General features: G+C 46.9%; 2 protein-coding genes across 9 annotated transcripts in view; both read left to right on the top strand.

Annotated features, from left to right (window-relative positions):
• ANK1 (ankyrin 1) overlaps window positions 1-7,209 on the top strand; it is a 167,780-nt gene extending 160,571 nt beyond the window's left edge. For 5 of the 8 annotated variants that reach the window (XM_087969893.1, XM_087969892.1, XM_087969894.1 and 2 more), the window contains 3 exons: window positions 2,512-2,568; window positions 2,862-2,987; window positions 4,921-5,099. In XM_087969893.1, the coding sequence (XP_087826019.1) occupies window positions 2,512-2,568; window positions 2,862-2,960 (156 nt within the window). In that variant the 3' untranslated portion in view covers window positions 2,961-2,987; window positions 4,921-5,099. Of the gene's footprint in view, window positions 1-2,511; window positions 2,569-2,861; window positions 2,988-4,920 lie in introns of all 8 variants that reach the window. The other 3 variants (XM_026689041.2, XR_015750336.1, XM_087969895.1) reach the window with 3 other exon arrangements.
• Window positions 7,210-10,642: 3,433 nt separating this feature from the next.
• NKX6-3 (NK6 homeobox 3) lies at window positions 10,643-21,588 on the top strand. The gene is made up of 3 exons (XM_026689048.2): window positions 10,643-11,123; window positions 16,885-17,054; window positions 21,361-21,588. Exons 1-3 carry the CDS (start codon window positions 10,742-10,744, stop codon window positions 21,586-21,588), a joined length of 780 nt encoding a protein of 259 aa, XP_026544833.1. The 5' UTR covers window positions 10,643-10,741.
• Window positions 21,589-21,948: the final 360 nt, after the last annotated feature.

Raw genomic sequence — 21,948 nt, 5'->3', positions numbered from 1 at the left:
AAGTGAGCGCAAATGGAAAATGGAGAAATTCTGATGTTGGTCCTTGATATATTTGTTGTGCAGTTTTTTGTTATTAATTTGGTTTTTTTCTCTATTAATTTTCAGCCCAGCCACTTTTCCAAACACTTCTATTTCATTCCTTAGTATGTTGCTTGCTTCTTTTGGGTCTTCCATTATGAATGCCATATCATCGGCAAAGGCTTGGAGTTGATACTCTTTTTAAATATTTAGTCCTCTGATATCTTGGTTCTGTCGTATTATTTGTGTCCATAATACCTCTTCTGCTAGTACCTACAACAATGTAGGGGGGGGCATCCTTGCCTCGCTCCCTTACTTATCTTTATACTATCAGTAATTTCTCCATTCATTAATATTTTTGCTGTTTGTGCCTTGTAAATGGCTTTGATAAATCCCAGAAAGTTTTCACCAAATTTCATACCGATCAGTTGATTAATAAGAAATCTCCGGTTCCAATTATCAAAGGCCTTCTGGGCATCTAGGAACATCCGTGCCATTTTTCTATTTGGGTGCATTTCATAGAGTTCTAAAACGTCCCAAATTATCCTTGTATTGGTCTTCCTCTGCCTATGTGGAAGAAACCCGTTCTGGTCAGGATGGATAATTCTACTTAATATTCTTTTTAGCCTCTCAAACATAGCTAGTGTCATGTAATCCTTATTTAAAAGGGAGATTGGCCTATAGTTCCTTATTTGTTGCGGGTCTGTCGGTTCTTTACGAATGAGCGTTGATATTTCTGGATCTGTTTCTGCTCTCCACAGATCCCAGATCTGCCCCCTTTCGCTCCCTCTCTCCAGTCCTCTTGGACACTGGAGAGCATTTTATCCCCATTGGATCTGTTTGCACTGAGATTTGGCCTTAACAGGGGATCTTTTGCAACAGCAGCTGCAAGACTTGACTTTTCCTCTGGGTCTTAAAGTGAGCAGAGTTGATTCCAAAGCAGGAGCCTTGGGGGACGTAGGGGTGAAACCCTGCCCAGAAAGGGCAGATTGAATACAGGTAGTTCTCGACTTACGGCCACGACAGAGCCCAACACTTCTGTTGTTAAGTGAGACACTGGTTAAGTGAGCCCTGCCCCATTTTACAGCCTTTCTCTCCACCGTTGTTAAGTGAGCCACTGCAATGGTTAACTTAGTAACAAACATGGTTACTAAATGAATTTCACTTCCCTGTTGACTTTAAAGACTTAGAACTAAGGAGAAATTTCTTGACAGTGAGAACAACTGATTCTCTATGAGAACAACTATGCTATAGGATCTCTTGCTTGAGCAGCAGGATGGACTAGAAGACCTCCAAGCTCCCTTCCAGCTTTATTCTGATTCTGATTCGTGGAATAGCTTGTCTCCCAGAATTGTGGTCGCTCCAACCTGCAGGTCTTCAAGAAAATGTTGGACATCCCTTTGTCTGAGATGGTGGAAAGTCTTGGGCAGGGTGTTGGAATAGAAGACATCTGAGGTTCTGTCTAGCCCTATGACTCTATGATTGTAGTGTTCACAGCTGGGGAATTCTGGGAGTTGAAGTCTGTAGAGATTTTCAATCATCCAAGTCCTGGCTGTCCCAAAAGTGCTTTTTTTTTTTTTTTTCCAAGAGGCAACTGGACTTTCTGGTTTTTTTCTTTGAAGATGTTTCGCTTCTCATCCAAGAAGCTTCTTCAGTCTGACTTCTTCAGCTCTGTTCACCACCATCCAGTCAGAGCTGAAGAAGCTTCTTGGATGAGAAGCGAAATGTCTTCAAAGAAAAAAACAGAAAGTCCAGTTGCCTCTTGAAAAAAAAAAGCACCTTTGAGACAAAAATGTCCCAAAGTTGCTTTTTCAAAAGGCAGCTGGACTTTCTTAGTTTTTTTTCCCTACCCTTGAAAACATTGCACTTCTCATCCAAGGAGCTTTTGCAGAGAACTGAAGAAGCTTCTTGGATGAAAAGCAAAACGTTTTCAAGGGGAAAAAAATAATCCAAGAATGTCCAGTTGCCTTTTGGAAAAGCACACGTCGGGCCAACCGTGACCTGGACGACTGAGAATCTCCATAGACACTGACAGTTGAAATCCACAGCCCTCAAAAGTTCCCTTAAATCAGGGGTCGGCAACCCATGGCTCTGGAGCTGCATGTGGCTCTTTCATCCGTCTGCTGCGGCTCCCTGTCTCTCAAAATATACACCACAATCGCCAATGTGTGACACCCGCTGGCAGGCAATTTATTGAGCTTTTTGATCCCCGGTAGGCCAACCATGGATAAAGGAAAGAAAAGTTTCAGAAGAAAACAGAACGTTTAATTCAACTACATATGCTAGTTTTTTGGCCGCTCAGGAAACAGTCAGGCACGGGGAAGGGTTTTGTGGCTCCCGGTGTTTTCTTTTGTGTGGGGAATGGGCAGCCTTAAAACAAATGGCTCTTTGAGTGTTTTAAGGTTGCTCATCCCTTCCTTAAAGGTTGACAGACCCTGGTTCCCTGCGTCTTCCCCACCCACCCACCCTTGATCTCTGACTCTCTGGTTACAGATTATCCGGAAAGTGGTCCGGCGACTGGACACCGAAGACGGACGGGCGCACGAAGAGGTGATTATCATGACTGCCCCTCCCAGCCTCGGGGGTTTGGATGTGAGGCTGGTTTTCCAAACATGATGGCTGGAGAGGATGAGCAGCCACTCACCCCACCCCCACCCCAACCTGCTTGCAATGGTCTTGAGCCCAACCTTGTTTCCTTCCTCGGTTCGGAGTCCGGATTCTCCCTCTTTGCCCTCTGACGCCCTTTTCCTTCTGTCTCTCTGCCCGTCTCTCTCTCTCTCTCTCTCTCTTGTTCTGTCGCCTCTCCATGGCTGCTTGGCTGTCTCTCGCTGGTCTCCCCCCAGGACGAGGATCATGGGAGTATCCCGAGATCGGAACTGCTTGGGGGCAGGATGGGGGCTCAGATAGTCAAACGAGCCAGCCTGAAAAGGGGGAAGCAGTGACCTCCCCCTCCAGTGGCCTCTTTGGAGGTAAATCACCCCTTTCCTCTTAATTAATTAATTAATCTTACTGGTAAGAAGGGGAGGGCAGTTAGGTCTCACTTTCTGAAGAGCCCTTTCAATGGAGCACGTGAGCTTCCTAGCGTTTGGCTGGGACATCCCAGGGCTTTTTTTGGGGGGGGCTTGGCAGCATGCCTGCACCTGTGCTGTATTGGGTACCCCCATTGCTTTTTTTTTCTCCTCCAAAGGCTGGGTCCTAAATTGGGGCTTGTCTTAAATAGAAGGGCAGGCAAGAAACTCCTTCTTTGGCATCGTAATCAGGGGTGGGAGTCCACCAGTTCGCACCTATTTGCTAGAACCGGTTGTTAACCTTCTAAGCAGTTCGGAGAACCGGTTGTTAGAAGAAATTACTGGGCTAATCCTGTAAGGAAGGCAGGAAGGAAACATTCTGGTGTTGCTAACAGAAACTGACTCTCCGTTAACCCTTATTACATTCTTGGCAGGACTGGACTTCCTGTCTCTGGAACTTCTCTGGAGTTTTTTTCCTCCTCCTTTGCTGGTACTTTTGCTTGTGTGGAGTGACTGTTCAAAGTTACAATGGCGCTGAAAAAAGTGGCTTATGACCATTTTTCACACTTATGACTGTTGCAGCATCCCCACAGTCATGAGAAGCCAGGCAAGGAGATGCGTGCCTCGATGATATTGAGTTGGCCATGCCCAGCCAATAACATGACCACCAAGCCACGTCCACCCAAGTCACATGCCCACCAAGCCATGCCCACCACTTAAGCCACGACCGCAGAACCGGTTGTTAAAATGTTTGAATCCCACCCCTGATCGTAATGCATGGACCTTAATAACTATGGGAACTATCTAAGATAGTTTCCTTTTCTTATTGCTGGCCTTGTGTCATTAGGCCAATTAAAAATGAGGTGATGCATTGGTACAGCAGGCAAAAGTATCTGGTGAATCACTCCGGCTTCAGAGGTTTGATGGGGCTGGTGTGTAGGGCCAACCCAGCTTGTTTATACTTAAGGTGAGGGTACCATGCACCATGGAAGCCCAGAAAATAGGGCTCCTGGTTTGAATGCAGCTTTCAATTGTGCATTGGCAACCTTTTTTGGTCCTGGATTTGTGTGTGTGTGTGCACCTGCTTGCTGCCATTGTGCCTTGCCTTGAGGTCTGGATGGGGGTCTTATGTCATCACCAGTAACTTCTGGTGCTTTGGAAAATACCTTGGACCCACCCACCCCCCTTCTTTGGGGCAGCCCCACAAATATTGGAACGTGGCTATCGTGTCATCCCTGGTTCTTCTTTACACTTGAAGAAGTCAGTAGATGGGTAGATCAGACTTCTTAGCAGCGGGTGCAGCCACGTTGGCGCAGTGGTTAGAGTGCAGTATTGCAGGCTACTTCTGCTGACTGCCAGCTGCCTGCAATTTAGCAGTTCAATTCTCACCAGGCTCAAGGTGGACTCAGCCTTCCGAGGTCAGTCAAATGGGGACCCAGATTGTTGGGGGGCAAGAGGCTGACTCTGTAAAGCGCTTAGAGAGGGATGTAAAAGCACCGTGAAGTGGTAAATAAGTCGAAGTGCTATTGCTATTCCTTCCTTCCTTCCTTCCTTCCTTCCTTCCTTCCTTCCTTCCTTCCTTCCTTCCTTCCTTCCTTCCTTGATGCACAGTGGTTAGAATGCAGTATTGCAGGCTGACTCTGCTCACTGCTAGGAGTTCGATCCTGACCGGCTCAAGGTTGACTCAGCCTTCTGTCCTTCCGAGGTCGCAAAATATTTGGGGGAAAGAGGCTGACTCTGTAATCCGCTTAGAGAGGGCACTGTGTAAACCGCTTAGTAAAGCACCGTGAAGCGATATCTAAGTCTAAGCGCTATTGCAAAGTGATACCTTTTGTGAACGTTGGTACCAATCGCTTTCTCTCTTCTCTCTTCCTGTCTCCCTTTCTTCCCCCAGGGCCTCACCTCAACACCCATCCACTAAACCTCCACTCTCCTCGTTCCTCTCCATGCGGCCAGGCGAGTGGAGCAACGAGCTTCCAGAGGCAGGGCTGTCTGTCCGCGATTCTTTAGGTTAATGGCATGATTTCCGTAAGAGACATAACTTTACCGTCTTAAATCCGCATGACCGACCGACCTGCCGACGCATGAGCTAAAGTTCTTTCTCCTGACTTTGAGAGGAGAGGGTCTGGGACGATTCCCCAGGAGGAAGGGGAGAAAAACAACAACAACCGGATGCAATTGTGTTTGTGTGTTTTGTGTGCGCGTGGCGGGGGAGGGGCTTCTTTCCAAAGCCCCCTCCTTTTGACGTGGTGCCTTGGCCTCCTGGGGAAGAAGGAGTAAGCTGGACGGAGATCATTCGCCATCCCATCCACCCCGGCTCAGCCTTCGGATTGCCTCTGTGCTCAGCTCCGCTCCATCCATCCGTCCACCTGGAACCCCAGAAGGGCTTCTAGCTGAGCCCTTCTGGCTACTCTGCCCAGTTGTTCTTCCCAGGTTGGGATGGAAAGCGTGACGTGGATAAATGCCGAGATCTCCTGTATAGAATATGGACAGATACTTACTATGCAAACACCGACCGAGGCATTCGGCAGAAACCAGATCGGCTCCAGTCCTTGGAAGCGTCCGCAGGCAGCCAGCCCCGTTGAGAAGGAAAACAAGAGACGGGGAGAACCCGAATGTCTTCTCATCGGGAAGGTCTCCCCCACCCCCCCGGATCCTCCTGGTCTCCTTGGAACCCATACACACATGCACACACACACACACACGCAGGGCGGTGGTTAGAGACGCGTGGGAAGGGAAGGGAAGGAGGAGGAGGAGAAGAAGGGCTAGTACACGAGCCTCTGCCAAGGCACGCCACCAAAGGGGGTGCGGCGCAGCGCCTTCCCGCAATTTGGCCCCGGGTGGAAGTGTGCGACCGCCCGCATGCGCCGATGCTTGGCTCCACCCAGCACAATCTGTTGCTCAGGAGAAGGGCAGCGTGGTTCCCTTGCCTGCACTTCCGTACGGGAGGACCCCCCCAGGGGGCCTCCTCACTCAGCACAGACATGGCATCCTGCCAACACTTCTTGGACCAGTCTTAGCTGGGGGGAACTGAATTCCTTCCCTCTGCCCCCACCCCTTTCCCCCGTCCCCCCTGCTAGCAACTTCCTTGATCAGGCCTGGCATGGAGGGAGTGATGCTCCTGTTCTTCATCCTCCTCCTCCTCCTCCTCCTCCTCCCCCTCCTTTTCCCCACCCCCAGTGCTCCCCACCCCCAGTGCTTCAAAGAACCCGCTTCTCCTCCACCAACAAGCTACACTCTTGGGACAACTGCCATGAGCAACAGTTGGCGCCTTTGACGTCTGCTTCAAACTTCGGAGGCCCCCGAGGGATACAAGGGGCATGTGGGTTGGGGGTGGGTGGCCACAGGGGATGGCCCAGCAGTTAAGGTGAGGATCAGGAGGAAGCATGGGCCATCTTGGACTCCTTGACCATCCCCTGTGGTCACCCCAGCAGCGTGGCGCTCTCCTTCGGCTGCAGCGCCACTTTCTCAGCCCCTGTGCCTGGGATCCTGCTACGCTGGCCCTGCCCAGGTAGGAGGAAGTACTTGGGGGGGGGTGGGTGGGGGTGGGGGGGGGGGGGGGGGAGAAGGCAGAAGGGCAGTGAATGTTGGAGGAAAAGCTGAGCGCCATGCCAGGCATCTCCCCGGGGAGACTAGCTGTCCCTATCCAGACATGCAAGGAACGGAGCATCAAACTTCCTTGTTCCCCACGCCCTCCAATCACATTGATTTGCAGCCTGTATGGCCTGCCCCCCCCCCCCCCCCCCCGACCCCAAATTGCTGACACAGCATCACCCTAGATTCCAGCGTGGGCCTACGCACCTGCCCGCCCTCTGCCCCTCTGCTTTTGGCCTCCAGTAGTGCATATAGAAAATTTAAAAACAATAAGAATAATTTTGAGCTGTGAACTGCATCCCCCTCGACTGCCTGCGGGGGGGGGGGCACCGCTTTTGCCCGCCGATCGCTAGTTGGCGCTGTAAAGGAGGGCAATGCCTAGAGAATGCTGCCAGTGTCTGCACTCTAGATGCTTTTTAGAAGTTTTGGGGTTACTTTTACCTTCTTTTTTATTGTTATGGAAATTTGAGCCTTTTGGCTCCTCTTGTCTTCCCTCCACCCCCCACCCCCCCACTCCAGTGTATAGAACCATCCTTCCTCTCCACCAGCTACCAGAATCCAAGTTAATAAATAAATCAACACCACTCAAGTGTTGCTTCTGCTGCTTCTTTGAACTTGCGGGGGTGGGGGAGTCAAAGAGGGGGTTTCTCAACCAAGCTTGGGCACTGTTGGGACTTTTGGGGATCACATTAACCTGGGGGGGAAGGGAGGGAAGCGAGGAGAAGTAAGGTTAGGTGTGAAAGCTTTGCTAGGGTTGGCGAAGGATGGTACTTTTTAAAAGAGGGGGTACACTCTTTGTAGTGTCCCTCTTTTATGTGTATGTATGTATGTATGTATGTGTGGCAGCTCTGTGGTGTTCCTCATCCACCTCCAAAAGTGGTCCCTGATCTGATCAAACAGACCCACAACTTAGATAATCATGACTGCTTCATACATCAGACAGAATTAGCCCGGTTGCTGTATCTCCAAAACTATGTGGATATTTTGTGCTTAGATCCATCCATCATCCCATCCATCCATCCATCCATTCATCCATCCAATCCACCCATCCATCTTTCATCCATTTATCCCATCCATCCATCTATCTCATCCATCCATCTATCTCACCCACCCATCCATCCATCTATCCATCTATTCCTCCATCCATCTATTCATCCATCCATCCATCTATCCCATTCATCCATCCATCCCATCCATCCATCTATCTCATCCATCCATCTATCTCACCCATCCATCCATCCATCCATCCATCCATCCATCTATTCATCCATCCATCCATCTATCCCATCCATCCATCCATCCATCCCATCCATCCATCTATCTCATCCATCCATCTATCTCACCCATCCATCCATCCATCCATCTATCCATCTATTCATCCATCCATCTATTCATCCATCCATCCATCTATCCCATCCATCCATCCATCCATCCTTCATCCATTTATCCCATCCATCCATCCATCCATCCATCCATCCATCTATTCATCCATCCATCCATCCATCTATCCCATCCATCCATCCATCCATCCCACCCACCCACCTGCCCATCATTCCTCAATGCGTGGGTGGGAGGAAAGAGAGGAAGGGAGGGAGGGTGGGAGAGAGAGATGTGCTTGCCACCTGAATTATGGGTCCTCCATCACTGGAGGTTCTAAAAAATAGATTGGACAGCCATTTGACCCAGATGGTCTCTTGCCTTAAGCAGTGGGCTTGATTAGAAGACCTCTGGAGGCCCCTTCCAGCCCTATGATTGTAAGAGTGAAAATAATAGCCTCCTTCAGCTGGGTTCACATACTATGTTATTCTTAGGCTAACATGACACTATAACTGGGTTCACACAACAGGCTCTCTTCAACTCCTAACTCTCTTCACACCGTCTGGTAAGATCTGCAAACCCAATTTTCAAGTAGGGTGTGACGTCTTATTTTAGCCCAGTTGCAGAAGAAGAATTGGGAGAGCTGGTGGGGGGGGGGAGAATTAAACATGTTATCAGCCTAGAATTGTTACATTTCCACAAATGGCCTAAGAACAGCCCCTCTTAAATTCCGTCGACCCTTATCTGGCATCTAGTTTGTTGACTAGATTCTTTGTGTGTCAGTTTGAGCAATAAATCTTCTGAAATGCAACTTTTTTTTTTGTATAGTCCTGATTCTTTGGGCCGGTATAATAATGGTCTTAAAATTACAGGAAGGCTAATTCTAGCGGAAGTCAGAATAGACTTCCTAAAAAGGGGAGAGGAGTTTTTTTAGAATGGAGCCTTTGACCCAAGCAATGAGTTGAAGGCCTTTTCTCTGGAGGCCCTTGGAGAGCTACTCCTTGGAGAAGGAAGTGTTGATTTCAGTCCTGCCCTGGTCCGAGGCCTGAATTGGATGGTTCCGAGATCCGTTTTCTTCTTGTTGTTGTTTTTTGAAGGAAGGATTTGGCATGCCGTCATTTGTGTCATGTCTAGTGGCTTTACCCGGGGCCATCTCTATTTTCTATCCCAAGATAATCTCTTACAGGCACCGTGTTCAGAGGTTGTACGCTACTAAATTGTAAAGTTGGGCTCTCTGACTAGATTTCCCTTGGTTGAGCGCTCTCTCTCTCTCTCTCTCTCTCTCTGTCTCTGTCTCCATCTTTCTTTCTCTCTCTCTCTCTCTTTCTCCCCGCTTCTTCTCTCTCTTGTTCTTTCTCTTGTTCTCCCTCCCTCCGTCTTTCTTTCTTTCTTTCTTTCTTTCTTTCTTTCTTTCTTTCTTTCTTTCTTTCTTTCTTCTTTCTTTCTTTCTTTCTTTCTTTCTTTCACTTTCTTTCTCTCTGTTTCTCTTTCATTTCTTTCTCTCTCTCCCTCCCTTCCTCTCTCTTTCTTTCTTCTGTCTTTCACTTTCTTTCACTTTCTGTCTTTTTCTCTTTTCTCTTTCTTCTTTCTGTCTTTTTCTCTTTCTCTCCCTCCCTCCCTTTATCTTCTTTCTTTCTTTCTTTCTTTCTTTCTTTCTTTCTTTCTTTCTTTCTTTCTTTCTTTCTTTCTTTCTTTCTTTCTTTCTTTCTTCTTTCTTTTGCTTTCTTTCCCTCCCTCCCTTCCTCTCTCTCTCTCTCTTTCTTCTGTCTTTCACTTTCTTTCACTTTCTGTCTTTTTCTCTTTTCTCTTTTCTCTTTCTTCTTTCTGTCTTTTTCTCTTTCTCTCCCTCCCTCCCTTTACCTTCTTTCTTTCTTTCTTTCTTTCTTTCTTTCTTTCTTTCTTTCTTTCTTTCTTTCTTTCTTTCTTTCTTTCTTTCTTCCTTCCTTCCTTCCTTCCTTCCTTCCTTCCTTCCTTCCTTCCTTCCTTCCTTTCTTCCTTCTTTCTTTCTTTCTTTCTTTCTTTCTTTCTTTCTTTCTTTCTTTCTTTCCTTTCTTTTGCTTTCTTTCTCTTTCTTTTTCTTTTCTCTTTCATCTTTCTCTCTCTTTCTCTTTCCCTCCTTCCCTTTCTCTTCTTTCTTTCTTCTTTCTTTCATTCTGTCTTCTTTCTTTTCCTTCCTTCCTTCCTTCCTTCCTTCCTTCCTTCCTTCCTTCCTTCCTTCCTTCCTTCCTTCCTTTTCTCCCCTCCTCTCTCTTTCTCTGCCTCTCTACTCTCTCACTCCTTCCATCATACCTCCCCCAAAGCAGAAGGCAGCCTCCTCTATCCTTTCCTCCTCCCTCCCGCCAGCATTATTAGCCATGTGTTAAGGTTCTGGTGTTGACCGTGGAGCTCTCAAAGGGCAATTTATCTCAGAGCAGCCAATCCAGGTCCCGCACTCAAACGAAGCCCAATGAGAAATGGGGAAAGCCAAGACCTCAACCTATCAGAGGGCCGGTATTCTAATCAGCTCAGTCCTTTATCAGAGAAAAGGAAGCTTCCTCTGAAGTTCAGTGTGGTGGCCAGTCAGCCAGTCTTGGTTTCGGGATTTGCAGGAAACTCATGGACTTGGGTCCCTGTTGCCTCGGTCAGCAGTTCAGTTCCAGGGTCTCACCTGTCTGGATCCCAGCAAAAGAACTTTCCACAAAGAGCAGCAGGTGGACATCCCTAGGGTCCAGGGATGGCATTGCCAACGAGCCAAACGCCTTGGGAAGCGTAGAAGTGGCCGTCCTCGGTAGTAGGCGCCTTCTTTGCCAGCGAGCGGTCGAACTATGGACTCCAACCTGCAGGGGACATTTCTCCTGAACGGCCCTCCTCTGTCCCCATTCCCGGAAGTGAAAGCCCCCATGTGCCAGTATTCTGTGCAAAACTCCTTTTACAAGCTCGGTCCCCCTGGGCTCAGCGCCCAGTTGGCGTCTGGCACACCGCACGGCATCAGCGACATCCTCAGCAGACCGGTGGCTCCTCCAAACAACAGCCTCCTGTCGGGCTACTCCCATGTTGGGGGATTCAATGGACTGGGCGCCCAGGGCATTTACTATGGTCCCCAAATGGGCGGTTTTGCCAAGACGGGAAGCGAATATGTAGCCAGGGGCAGGAGCTGCTGGGCTGACCCGGTTCCGGACTGGCACGAAGGCCGCGTATGTGGCAATTGTAAGTAACAAACTAGGCATGGGGGAAAGGCTGCATGGCATGGGGGCACGGTGGTTGCTGATTGAGCTGGTTGAGAGCATCCCATAAGGGATGCCATTGGTCTCAAAGAGTGGAGGAGAGGTAGCACAACTTTTATCGGATCTGGAAAATGGTCCCAGAATCTGCGCGGTTGTTCCAGGGACTTATTGGGGTGCTGTTTCAAATGTGTGGTGTTTTCCAAGGTGACGTAAGAAGGTCTCATCTCCAAAACTGTTACAACTCAATTCCTGCAGAGAAGATACCACTGTGAGGTGGGGGGAAACAATGGAGCACAAAGTATATAGAAGGAAGGATAATTTGCTGAGGAAGCTGAATGTGGATTTTTGTTGGAGCTGAGTGAAGTTGGGGGGTCCTGGAAGGAGGAGTGATCTGAATAAGAGCCTAAGGGACGAGGTGGGCTATTTTTCGATAGAAATAAAGAGTATAGGCTACATTCTATGGAGATGCTGATGAATATAGGAGATGATAGAGCTGCCAATGTTGAGGAATGTACAAACTCCATAGCAGTAATGTGAATAGAATTAGAATTATTAGAAAGAATTAGAATTAGAATTAGAATTAGAATAGAATAGAATAGAATAGAATAGAATAGAAAAGAATAGAATAGAATAGAATAGAATAGAATAGGAAAGAATAGAATAGAATAGAATAGAATAGAATAGAATAGAATAGAATAGAATAGAATAAATATTGGAAAGAATAGAATAGAGGAGAGGAGAGAAGAGAGGAGAAGAGAAGAGTTGAGTTGGAAGTGGACCTTGGAGGTCTTCTACTCCAACCCCTTGCCTAGGCAGGAAACCCTACACCACTTCAGACAAAATGGTTATCCAACATCTTTTTAAAAACTTCCAGTGTTGGAGCATTCACAACCTCTGGAGGCAAGTTGTTCCACTGATTATCTGTTCTCACCACCAGGAAATTCCTCCTTAGATCTAAATTGCTCCTCTCCTTGATTAGTTTCCACCCGTTGCTTCTTGTCCTGTCTTCAGGGGGCTTTGGAGAATAGCTTGACTCCCTTTTCTTTGGGGCAGCCCCTGAGAGATTGGAATGCTGCTCTCACGTCATTCCTAAGATTCATTCTTTTCAAAGCAAGAGAAAGTTTAGAGATGCTAGAGTTACAACAGCAAGCCCATGATGGAACATGTGCAGAATTTTTGCCTCTGCTGCATCACTCGCAGGTGACTTTTTCGTTTCTGTCCAACCTTCCTCCTAACCTCACGTTCCTGCACTCACTTTTGTTTCGCAATTCAGCATCTCAAAGAAAGGGGTTTTGTTTTTTTTTAATGGTCTCCTAAGAAGCCCACCAGATTCACCTGGTGGGACGGAAAGGTTTCTCGAATCTTCCTGGTTTGCTCAAAGGCAGAATATCCTCTAAATCTCAGCTGCCACCCAAGTGCCCCTTGGAATGACTGATGGGGCCAAGCAGTCCAGGGTAGCTGATAGGAGGCTCAATTAAGAGCTAGGAAAGAGGCAAGGAGCAACTCATTAGAAGCAAGGGCAGGGCCAACTATTTTTTTTTTTTTTGTATTGAGAGCAAAAGGACTCCCTCTACCCCATTGCCTGAAGAGATGGTGGGGAGAAACGGAGAGAGGGAGGGAGAGAGGGAGAGGGAGAAACAAAGAGAGGGAGAGAGAGGGAGGGAGGGAGAGGGAGGAAGGGACAGAGGGAGAGACAGAGAGAGATAGAGGGAGGGAGAGAGGGAAAGGGAGAGGGAGAAACAGGGAGAGGGAGGGAGAGAGGGAGAGGGAGAAACGGAGAGAGGGAGGGAGAGGGAGAGAGGGAGGGAGGGAGAGGGAGAAAGGGACAGAGGGAGAGACAGAGAGAGAGAGAGAGAGAGAGGGAGGGAGGGAGAGGGAGGAAGGGACAGAGGGAGAGACAGAGAGATAGAGGGAGGGAGAGAGGGAAAGGGAGAGGGAGAAACAGGGAGAGGGAGGGAGAGAGGGAGAGGGAGAAACAGAGGGAGGGAGAGGGAGAGAGGGAGGGAGGGAGAGGGAGAAAGGGACAGAGGGAGAGACAGAGAGAGAGAGAGAGAGAGAGGGAGGGAGGGAGAGGGAGAAACGGAGAGGGAGAGGGAGGGAGAGAGGGAGAGGGAGAGACAAAGAGAGGGAGAGAGAGGGGAGAGAGAGAGGGATGTTCAAAAACACCCACCCCCATTGTACTGCAGAGTAGGCTCCAAAGTTTACCATCTTTTTTTTGTTTTAGTTTAGTTTAGTTTCCTTTATTGTCCTTTTGCACCTTGTACAATGAAATTAAACACCATCTTCAGTGTGCATTATAAGTATAAAAATAAAACACAAACACACATCCTTCACATTCCATACAACTGTATTGAAAACCCCCTGATATTGCATTCATATTGCACCATACAGTAGAATTCAACAGAGCTACTGCACAGACTTGGAGTTCTTCAGCGCAAACTGAGATTCCCAGAAACGTGGTTGACCTCTGCAGAAGCCTCCACACACACCGAGAGAAGCTTAGATTGGTAGAAAGGGACAGCCACAGTAAAATCTTACTCCTTCACACACACAGACACACACGCACCCCTTAATAAACGGGGACAACTACTCAGATTTGGCCACTGCTGTCCACTTGGGGTAGAAACATAGAATAACAGAGTTGGAAGGGACCTGGGAGGTCTTCTAGTCCAACCCCCTGCTTAGGCAGGAAACCCTACACCATTTTAACCAGTCTCTTCTTCAAAACTTCCAGTGTTGGAGCATTCACAACTTCTGGAGGCAAATTGTTCCATTGATTAATTGTTCTCACTGTCAGTAAATTTCTCCTTAGTTCTAAGTTGCTTCTCTCCTTGATTAGTTTCCATCCGTTGCTTCTTCTCTTGCCTTCTGGTGCTTTGGAGAATAGCTTGACACCCCACTCCATCTCCTTCTTTGTGGCAGCCACTGTTTCTTCCTAACAGGGAGGACAATTAAACCAGTGGAACAGAAGTTGCCTTCAGAAGTTAGGCAGGTGCTTCATCAATGGAGATTTTAAAGAAGAGATTGGACAGCTGTATGTCTGAAATGGGATGGGATTTCCTGATTCAGCAGGGGTGGGTTGGACTATAAGACCTCTACGTTCCCTTCCAGCTCTGTTCTGATTAATGGATATATGTCTTTGCTGCCTTGAGTTATTTGAAAACCAAAATCAGGGTGGGATTAAAAAAAAAATCTATTGAATTATTTGTAAACAATAATAATGGTGGGATAAAAAAAACCAAATTGAATTATTTGTAAATAATAATAACAGTGGGATAAAAAAAATAAACAAATGACACACAACACACACATTATCCATAAAGCAGAGAATAAGGAAGGCAATTGATTATTTTAGACCATCAGTCTCTTGGGGGCACAGAAAAGGAGGAAGCCAGAGAAATTCTCCCTTTAAGTAAGGAGGGAAAAAAAATATCAAAGCATAGGTACAGGGTGAGTAAGACCAAGACGTGCTACACAATAATAAAACCAATCGTGAAAAACTTCAAATAAAGAAAGCAAGAGGAAGAAAGCTCAAAGGAAAAAAATGGTGTAGGGTTTCCTGCTTGGGCAGAGGAGGGGGTTGGACTAGATGACCTACAAGGTCCCTTCCAACTTTTCTGTTATTAAAAGAAAGCGAATTGGAGAGTCTTGGTCGATAGATATCAAGCTTGAGAAGGAAGAAAAACTTGATCTTGTGGCTTCCATGTGTAGAAGGCTCTCAGAAATGGGGAGCGTGGATGGTGAGCCTCAGGGCAGGTCACTTGGAGTGGAGATGAAGAGGGGAGGTCAGTTGTGGTCACTGTGCCATGTAGACTTTGTGGAAGAAGTCGGGGAAGACCCTCCTCCACCGTGGAAGGCACCCCTGATTAGCATTCTGGCCCCTTGGGCAAACTTGCTCCTTCCTTACATCTTTGTAGCTAGTTTTGTGGGACAGCAAGCTGTTGGAAATTCACGCCAAATGCTTGTGCATGCACACACACAGACACACACACACAGAGAGAAAGATATTTCCCCTGAGATTTGCATGAAAAGACAGTAATCTTCGGCAATGTCAAACGTCATCAGAGCTGGCTGTTTTCTTGCAGACCAGGGACACAAAAACAGCATTTAAACAGCCACTTTCCGGAAACTTCAAACCTACCTCTCAGCGAAAGGTATTAAGATCTGGTGCCCGTGGGAAGAAGGTGAAGGTTTGCCCATCTAGTCTCACTTTTACAGAAAGTGAGGGACCTTGGAAGGGACCTTGTAGGTCATCTAGTCCAACCCCCCACCCAAGCAGGAGACCCTACTACACCATTTCTGACCGCTGGCAGTCCAGTCTCTTCTTGAAAGCCTCCAGGGATGAAGCTCCCACAGCTTCCGAGGGCAACTTCTGTTCTGTCAGTTGATTCTTCTCTCTGTCAGAAAATTCCTCCTTATTTCCAGGTTGAATCTCTCTCCTTGTTCAGTTTCCATCCATTATTCCTTGTCTGGCCTTCAAACGTGCTTTGGAGAATAGCCTGACCCCCTTCCTCCTCTCTGTGGCAGCCCCTCAAATATTAGAACGCTGCTATCCTGTCTCTCCTGGTTCTTCTCTTCCCTAGATTAGCCACTTGTGGGTTCCAAAGATATAACTGCAGACCTGTAATCAGGAATGCAAAACGACACAAAGCAACTACTCGGAGTTGTTTCTGCTGTCCTGTGCAAAGGGCCAGTGAGCAATTAGAAGTTACGTTAGGAGGGTTCAGAATGAGTGGAGGGAATGCCCCGAGACAGCAGCTAGCTTCATTATTAAAAGTAAGGGGAAATTTTGTTTGTTTGTTGTTGCAAAACAGCAGAGGGCGAATCAGAATTGGCCGTTTGCTTGGAATATTTCAGCCGATTCAAATTTGCTAGTCAACTAGTTAAAGCAATGCCACCATTTCTGTTGGTCAGCACAGTGTGGTCTTTGCGCATGGCCTGAGCTCTGTCTCTCGTATTCCCTGCTTAGCCTTTCTGGGTTGTCCTGCCCCACCTTCCTCCCTGCCTACAAGCTGTCCCAATCCCCAAAGGCCTGACTGGCCCTGCTCCTCCCCATTTTCCTCCCAAGCCAATGAAGCCACCCCCTCAATCTCTGTCCGCTCCAGTTCCAGCTCATCTTCCCCCACAGATTCACAGGTTCTGATGCATGACAGTTTTTATTTGGTGTGACTGTGGGCAGGCAGAGGTCAAGTTGGGTGTTTGCAATGGCCTGCCAAAAGGGGACTTTGGGGTAGACATCTGGGAAGTGGGGGGGGGGAGAGTCTCGATTACTGGTCAGTAAGTCTTAGTTAGCCCCTTCCCATCTAAAGAGAGGCTCCGGGGAAGATGTTGCAGCAGGGATTCAGCTGGTACGGACCAGTTTGAGAGAACTGATGAGTTGGCCCCATCCACCCGCCCCTGCGCTAGTCTGTCCTATACTTTCTTTGTTTGAAGCCCAGTTGATAGGCGTGGCAGAGTGGATTGTCGTGCCTCACTGGGGCTGAAGGGAAGGTAAGTTTTAGAGCTGTTTTCTAAGGCACCATGCGCGCTCGCTCACTGAACCGGTTGTTACACCGGTTGAATCCCGCCACGGTGTTGAAGCCGGGCCTATTCCACATCCAGTAAGCTCAGACATCCAACGTGGGGAAAGAAGAAACTCCTCGAGAGCCACCCTGCCCAGAAGTTTTGAGGTTCCAAACATTAGTTAACTTTGGGGGAAGCTGCGTGCCAGTCTGTGACCACGCTGCCTGTCTCCCTCCAAACAGCCGCAGGGCACCTGGGTGACGGCCTCCACAAGAAGAAACACACACGGCCAACCTTCACAGGCCACCAGATCTTTGCCCTGGAGAAAACCTTTGAGCAGACCAAATACTTGGCTGGGCCTGAGCGGGCACAACTGGCATATTCCCTGGGCATGAGTGAATCCCAGGTAAAGGTGAGTTTTCCATACTCAAAACGATGGAGAACGAGGCAGGCAGGGCCAAGGGTTGGTAGAGGTTGGCTTCATGGATAACCCACCTTCTCAGCTTAAAATGGGTTAGCAAGACCCAACTTATCCATCTAGAAATTAAAGCTATAATTTGGAGAAGGGGCTTATTGGCAGCTTATTTAAATTCTAAAGATCAGTATGGAGAGGCTAATGAGAGGTTGGTTCATGATAATGAGATGTTCAGATCCATTCCCCAAATATCCAATTACTGGCTAATTGCAAGTATAAATATAGATGCCGTAGATATAGTTGGGGTGTCTTTATTCGTATCAGCAATGCTGTACCTGTGTTGAGTCCTCAATGAGTTATGGAAAGGTATCTTGTAGCTGAGGAGACTTTTTCCAGAAAGATACCAGGGGAATTTGTTGAATTCTGCAGAGCATCTGGCCACCGGGGGTGGGGCCTCTGAGCACCTCTGGAGGTTTGAGAACATCTCAGTGGGTTGGTTTCAAGATGTGGATGGATATCTTTCAATCCCTCCATCTATTCATCCCTCCATCCCTCCATCATCTATTAAGAGTGTCTACAAAGCACCCATATTAGAAGTATGTGTCTACTTTGGAAGCTGCTTCTTTTTACTTCTGATTTAAAAAAAAAACAGCTGCTCTGCAGGATCACACATATTGGGAGAGAGTTCTTTTTAAGAGATAGATTAGAAAGGGGGTTGGACTAGAAGACCTCCAAGGTCCCTTCCAACTCTATTATTTTAAAATATGACTTTTATACCTTATCTATTTGCATGTCTGTCTGTATCATGTATCATTTCTCTCTCCTGTTATCTCTATCATCTGTCTCGCTCTTATCTATCATCTTGTCCGTCTATATCTATCTATCTATCTATCTATCTATCATCTCTCTATCTATCTATCTATCTATCTATCTATCTATCTATCTATCTATCTATCTATCTATCATCTATCTATCTATCATCTATCTACTATCTCTATCTCTACCCCTATATCTATCTATCTATCTATCTATCTATCTATCTATCTATCTATCTATCTATCTATCTATCTATCTATCTATCTATCTATCTATCTATCTATCATCTATCTAATCTATCTCTATCTAATCTATCTATCTCTAGTGGTCTCTCGCTCTCTCATCTATCATTATCTATCATATATCATCATCATCTCTCTATCATCTCTCTATCATTTATCATCTATCACCTTTCTCTAATCTATCATCTATCATTATCACCTCTCTTTCTATAATCTATCTTTCTATCATTATCTATCACCTTTCTCTTTCTAATCTATCTCTGTCATCTATCTATCAACCTAGAACATAGTAGGTATCCTGAAAAGTGTCCACGGGCATCTGATTGGCAGTGCCCACCCTGACTTGGGATAAAAACAGAACTCACACCTTACAGTTATGGAGCGAAATTGAGTCTGTGTCCATTTTCTCAACTGAAAACGGTTGTGGAACTAATCTATTTCCGACTCTGGATTGCCCTAGACGCGCCAATTAAAAACATGGACATGATGATACTTTTGTCTTCATTAAACTTCTACCCAATGCTAAAATGAAAGACACCCCAACACAAAGAACTTCCTTTTGCTTTTAAGGCTGCCAGCTTGCCGTGAGCAGAAAGCAGGTCTTCTTGCCAAAAAGATAGCCACTTTCAAGTCGGAATCTGCATCCTTACCCAAGTCGCCCTTTATTTTTCCTAAAATTCAGCCTTCGTGTCAAGATGACAGCTGCCCATCCTTGCAGCGTATGTGACAGATTGACAGGCTGAATTGGGTCTGAAATAGAGTATAAAGAACTGAAGCGTTGAGGACAACCAGGTCCAGTTTGACCCTTTCCACACCTGCTGGAGGTACATCTTGTTGAGTTTCCAGCAATATCTCTAGCTTTGAACATCCCAGCAAAGGAATTTCGGAGGCTGAGACATCACTCCAGGGATGGAGTCTTTAGGGATGGAGGTCAAAAAAGATAGGAGGGCAGTTACATTCACGCAGTTGGAGCCCCACCATTTTTAAATATGACTCACATAAAAATCACCCCATCTCTGTGGACACTTCTGATCCTGTCATTGTCCCTGATGATTCTTGACTCTTCACGAATGAATCTTTTCTTTTATGGACACTGAGAGCATTTGCACCAAGACAAATTCCTTGGGTGTCCAATAATCACACTTGGCTAATAAAAAAGAATTCTATTCTATTCTATTCTATTCTATTCTATTCTATTCTATTCTATTCTGTTCTGTTCTGTTCTGTTCTGTTCTATTCTATTCTATTCTATTCTATTCTATTCTATTCTATTCTATTCTATTCTATTCTATTATTCTATTCTATTCTATTCTATATTCTCTCCTATTCTATTCTATATTCTATATACTCTATATTCTATTCTATTCTATTCTATTCTATATTCTCTCCTATTCTATTCTATATTCTATATTCTATATACTCTATACGCTATATTCTATTCTATTCTATTCTATTCTATTCTATTCTATTCTATTCTATTCTATTCTATTCTATTCTATTCTATTCCATTCCATTCCATTCCATTATTCTATTCTATTCTATTCTATTCTATTCTATTCTATTCTATTCTATTCTATTCTATTCTATTCTATTCCATTCCATTCCATTCCATTCCATTCCATTTCTATTCTATTCTATTCTATTCTATTCTATTCTATTCTATTCTATTCTATTCTATTCTATTCTATTCTATTCTATTCTATTCTCATATTTGGAAAAGGTCCTGTTGGCTTTTTCAAAGTTCAAGAGTTTTGATGTCTTGGTTACTCCCTTTTGAACCTTGTTCTTTCACCCTCTCTCTCTCTCTCTCTTTTTTTTTTGCAAAAATAAATGCGGCTATGGATTGCCTCTAAATTAATAATTAAAAACTCTTGCCCAGCTCAACAACCCTTTAAGAGAGCCACCTCTCATTGGAGCACGTACAGCCAATTCATCTGGCGAGCTTGTCAGTGGGTTAATTGTGTGATTAAATCTTCATAAATAGGAGCAGAAATTAATTGTTGGTTCCAAAGGGAGTGGAGGTGGGGGGAGGGGGAAGAGACTTCAAATAACACAGGCATTCCTGCCTTAGAAAATGGCACCTTCTTCCATGTGTAGAACAAGGAAAACATTTCAATTAAAAATAATAATAAAGTCCGTGGCCCAGTGAAATGGAAACATTCCTTGGCACTTCGGCCCTTTAAAGGTTTTGAATCAAGTGATCAAATCAATTAATTGTCTAGAGCAGGGGTGTCAAGCTCGATTTTATTGAAGGCCACATCAGGGTTGTGTTTGACCTTGGGAAGGGTGGGGTGGGCATGGCCAACTCAACATCACTTGTGTTGGGGGCACCTGTGGTGCTCTGCCAGTGAAAATGGGCTCCCGAGCTCTGTTTTTGGCTGGCATGGCCTCCTGCAACCCTCTGCCAGCGAAAACGGAGCTTGGGAGGGCTCCTGAGCTCCATTTTCACTGGCAGAAGCACCATGGGCTGGTCCTTCACTGTTTCCAGGGCAGCCCTGTGGGTCAGATCTAAGCAACCTGTGGGTCGGATCCACCCCCCCGGGCCTTGAGGTGACACCCTTGGTCAGCAGTCTGCAGCCTGCGGCTCTGGAGCCACATGTGGCTCTTTCGGCCCTCGGCTGATCCCACCACTGGCTGGGCCCTCCCCTCCCTGTCATTCCTCACCTGGCCTGAGAAGGTAAGGGTGATGGCGGGGGATGGAGACTCACTCCATATTCCAGAGCAAGAGGTGACTGGGTGGGAGTGAGTGATGTGGAGTCGGCCACGCCTACCCAGTCACACCAGTTGTTAAATTATTGGCTCCTGGTGTTTTCTTTCCTGTGGGAAACGGGTCCAAATGGCTCTTTGGAGTATTTAAGGTTGCAGACCTCTGCCCTTGGTCTAGAGCATGCAGTTGGAGACTCAGTCCAGAGTACAACCTTTTGCCAGATCTTTGTGCTCCAAGGCAGAGTAGCAACTGCAACAGGAAGTCTGCTAAATTTATCTCCCCAAGAGCCACCGCTCTCAGAATTTCCTCTCTCTGACAACCAGTTCCTCCTTTCTGTTTTCTCCCCAATGACCATCTCCCTGGAAAGGGTCAATCACATTGGCCCAACAGTTGAACTAACTTCTGGTTAAGATGGGGTCCCAGGGGCTTAGATGTCTCAGGGGCTGTTAGGTTGCCCATCCCTAGTTCAAGTCTAGGCCATGTTCTTGTAAACCCAAGGATCCCTGATGGCCTTGCCTCCCTCCCCCCTCCTTCCCAGGTGTGGTTCCAGAACCGGCGCACCAAATGGAGGAAGAAGAGTGCCCTGGAGCCTTCCTCCTCTTCCCCACAAGCAGGCGCTGGACCAGGAGAGCGCCCCATCTCTGATGAGGATGACGAGTACAACAAGCCCTTGGATCCAGACTCCGACGATGAGAAGATACGTCTCCTGTTGCGCAAACACCGGGCCACCTTCTCCATCCTGGGTCTGGGCTCCCACAGTGGCTGAGAAGGGCTGGGCTTGATGGCGCTTGCAGCTTCTGGGGGGCAGAAGTTGGATTCAGCAGGCTGGACTTGTGGGGGTGGGTGGGTGTGTCTCGATGGTGAGAGGGGTGGGGAGGCCTTTCTCAAAAGAAGGACACAGAGGTTGCACTTCTGGACTTGGGGCAGATGGGTAAGCTGCTGTGGTTGCATACCAGCAGTGGGATCCTACCTGTTCTGCTACCGGTTCGGTGATCACACGTGCACACACCTAACACGCGTGCGCAGCTTTCCCCACACCAGCTGAGGCCTGCAGCGCCAATCAACTGAGAGGATATAGAAGAGAAAAGGGCGGGGTCAGGTGGGAGGGCTAATCCTGCACTTGTCT

The sequence above is a fragment of the Notechis scutatus genome, chromosome 7 (assembly GCF_049901735.1).
Source record: "Notechis scutatus isolate UNSWTSFEM ecotype Mainland chromosome 7, rNotScu1.2, whole genome shotgun sequence".
Classification (NCBI taxonomy): domain Eukaryota; kingdom Metazoa; phylum Chordata; class Lepidosauria; order Squamata; family Elapidae; genus Notechis; species Notechis scutatus.
Note: the sequence above shows the minus strand (reverse complement) of the source record. Positions and strands in the feature narration are given on the sequence as shown.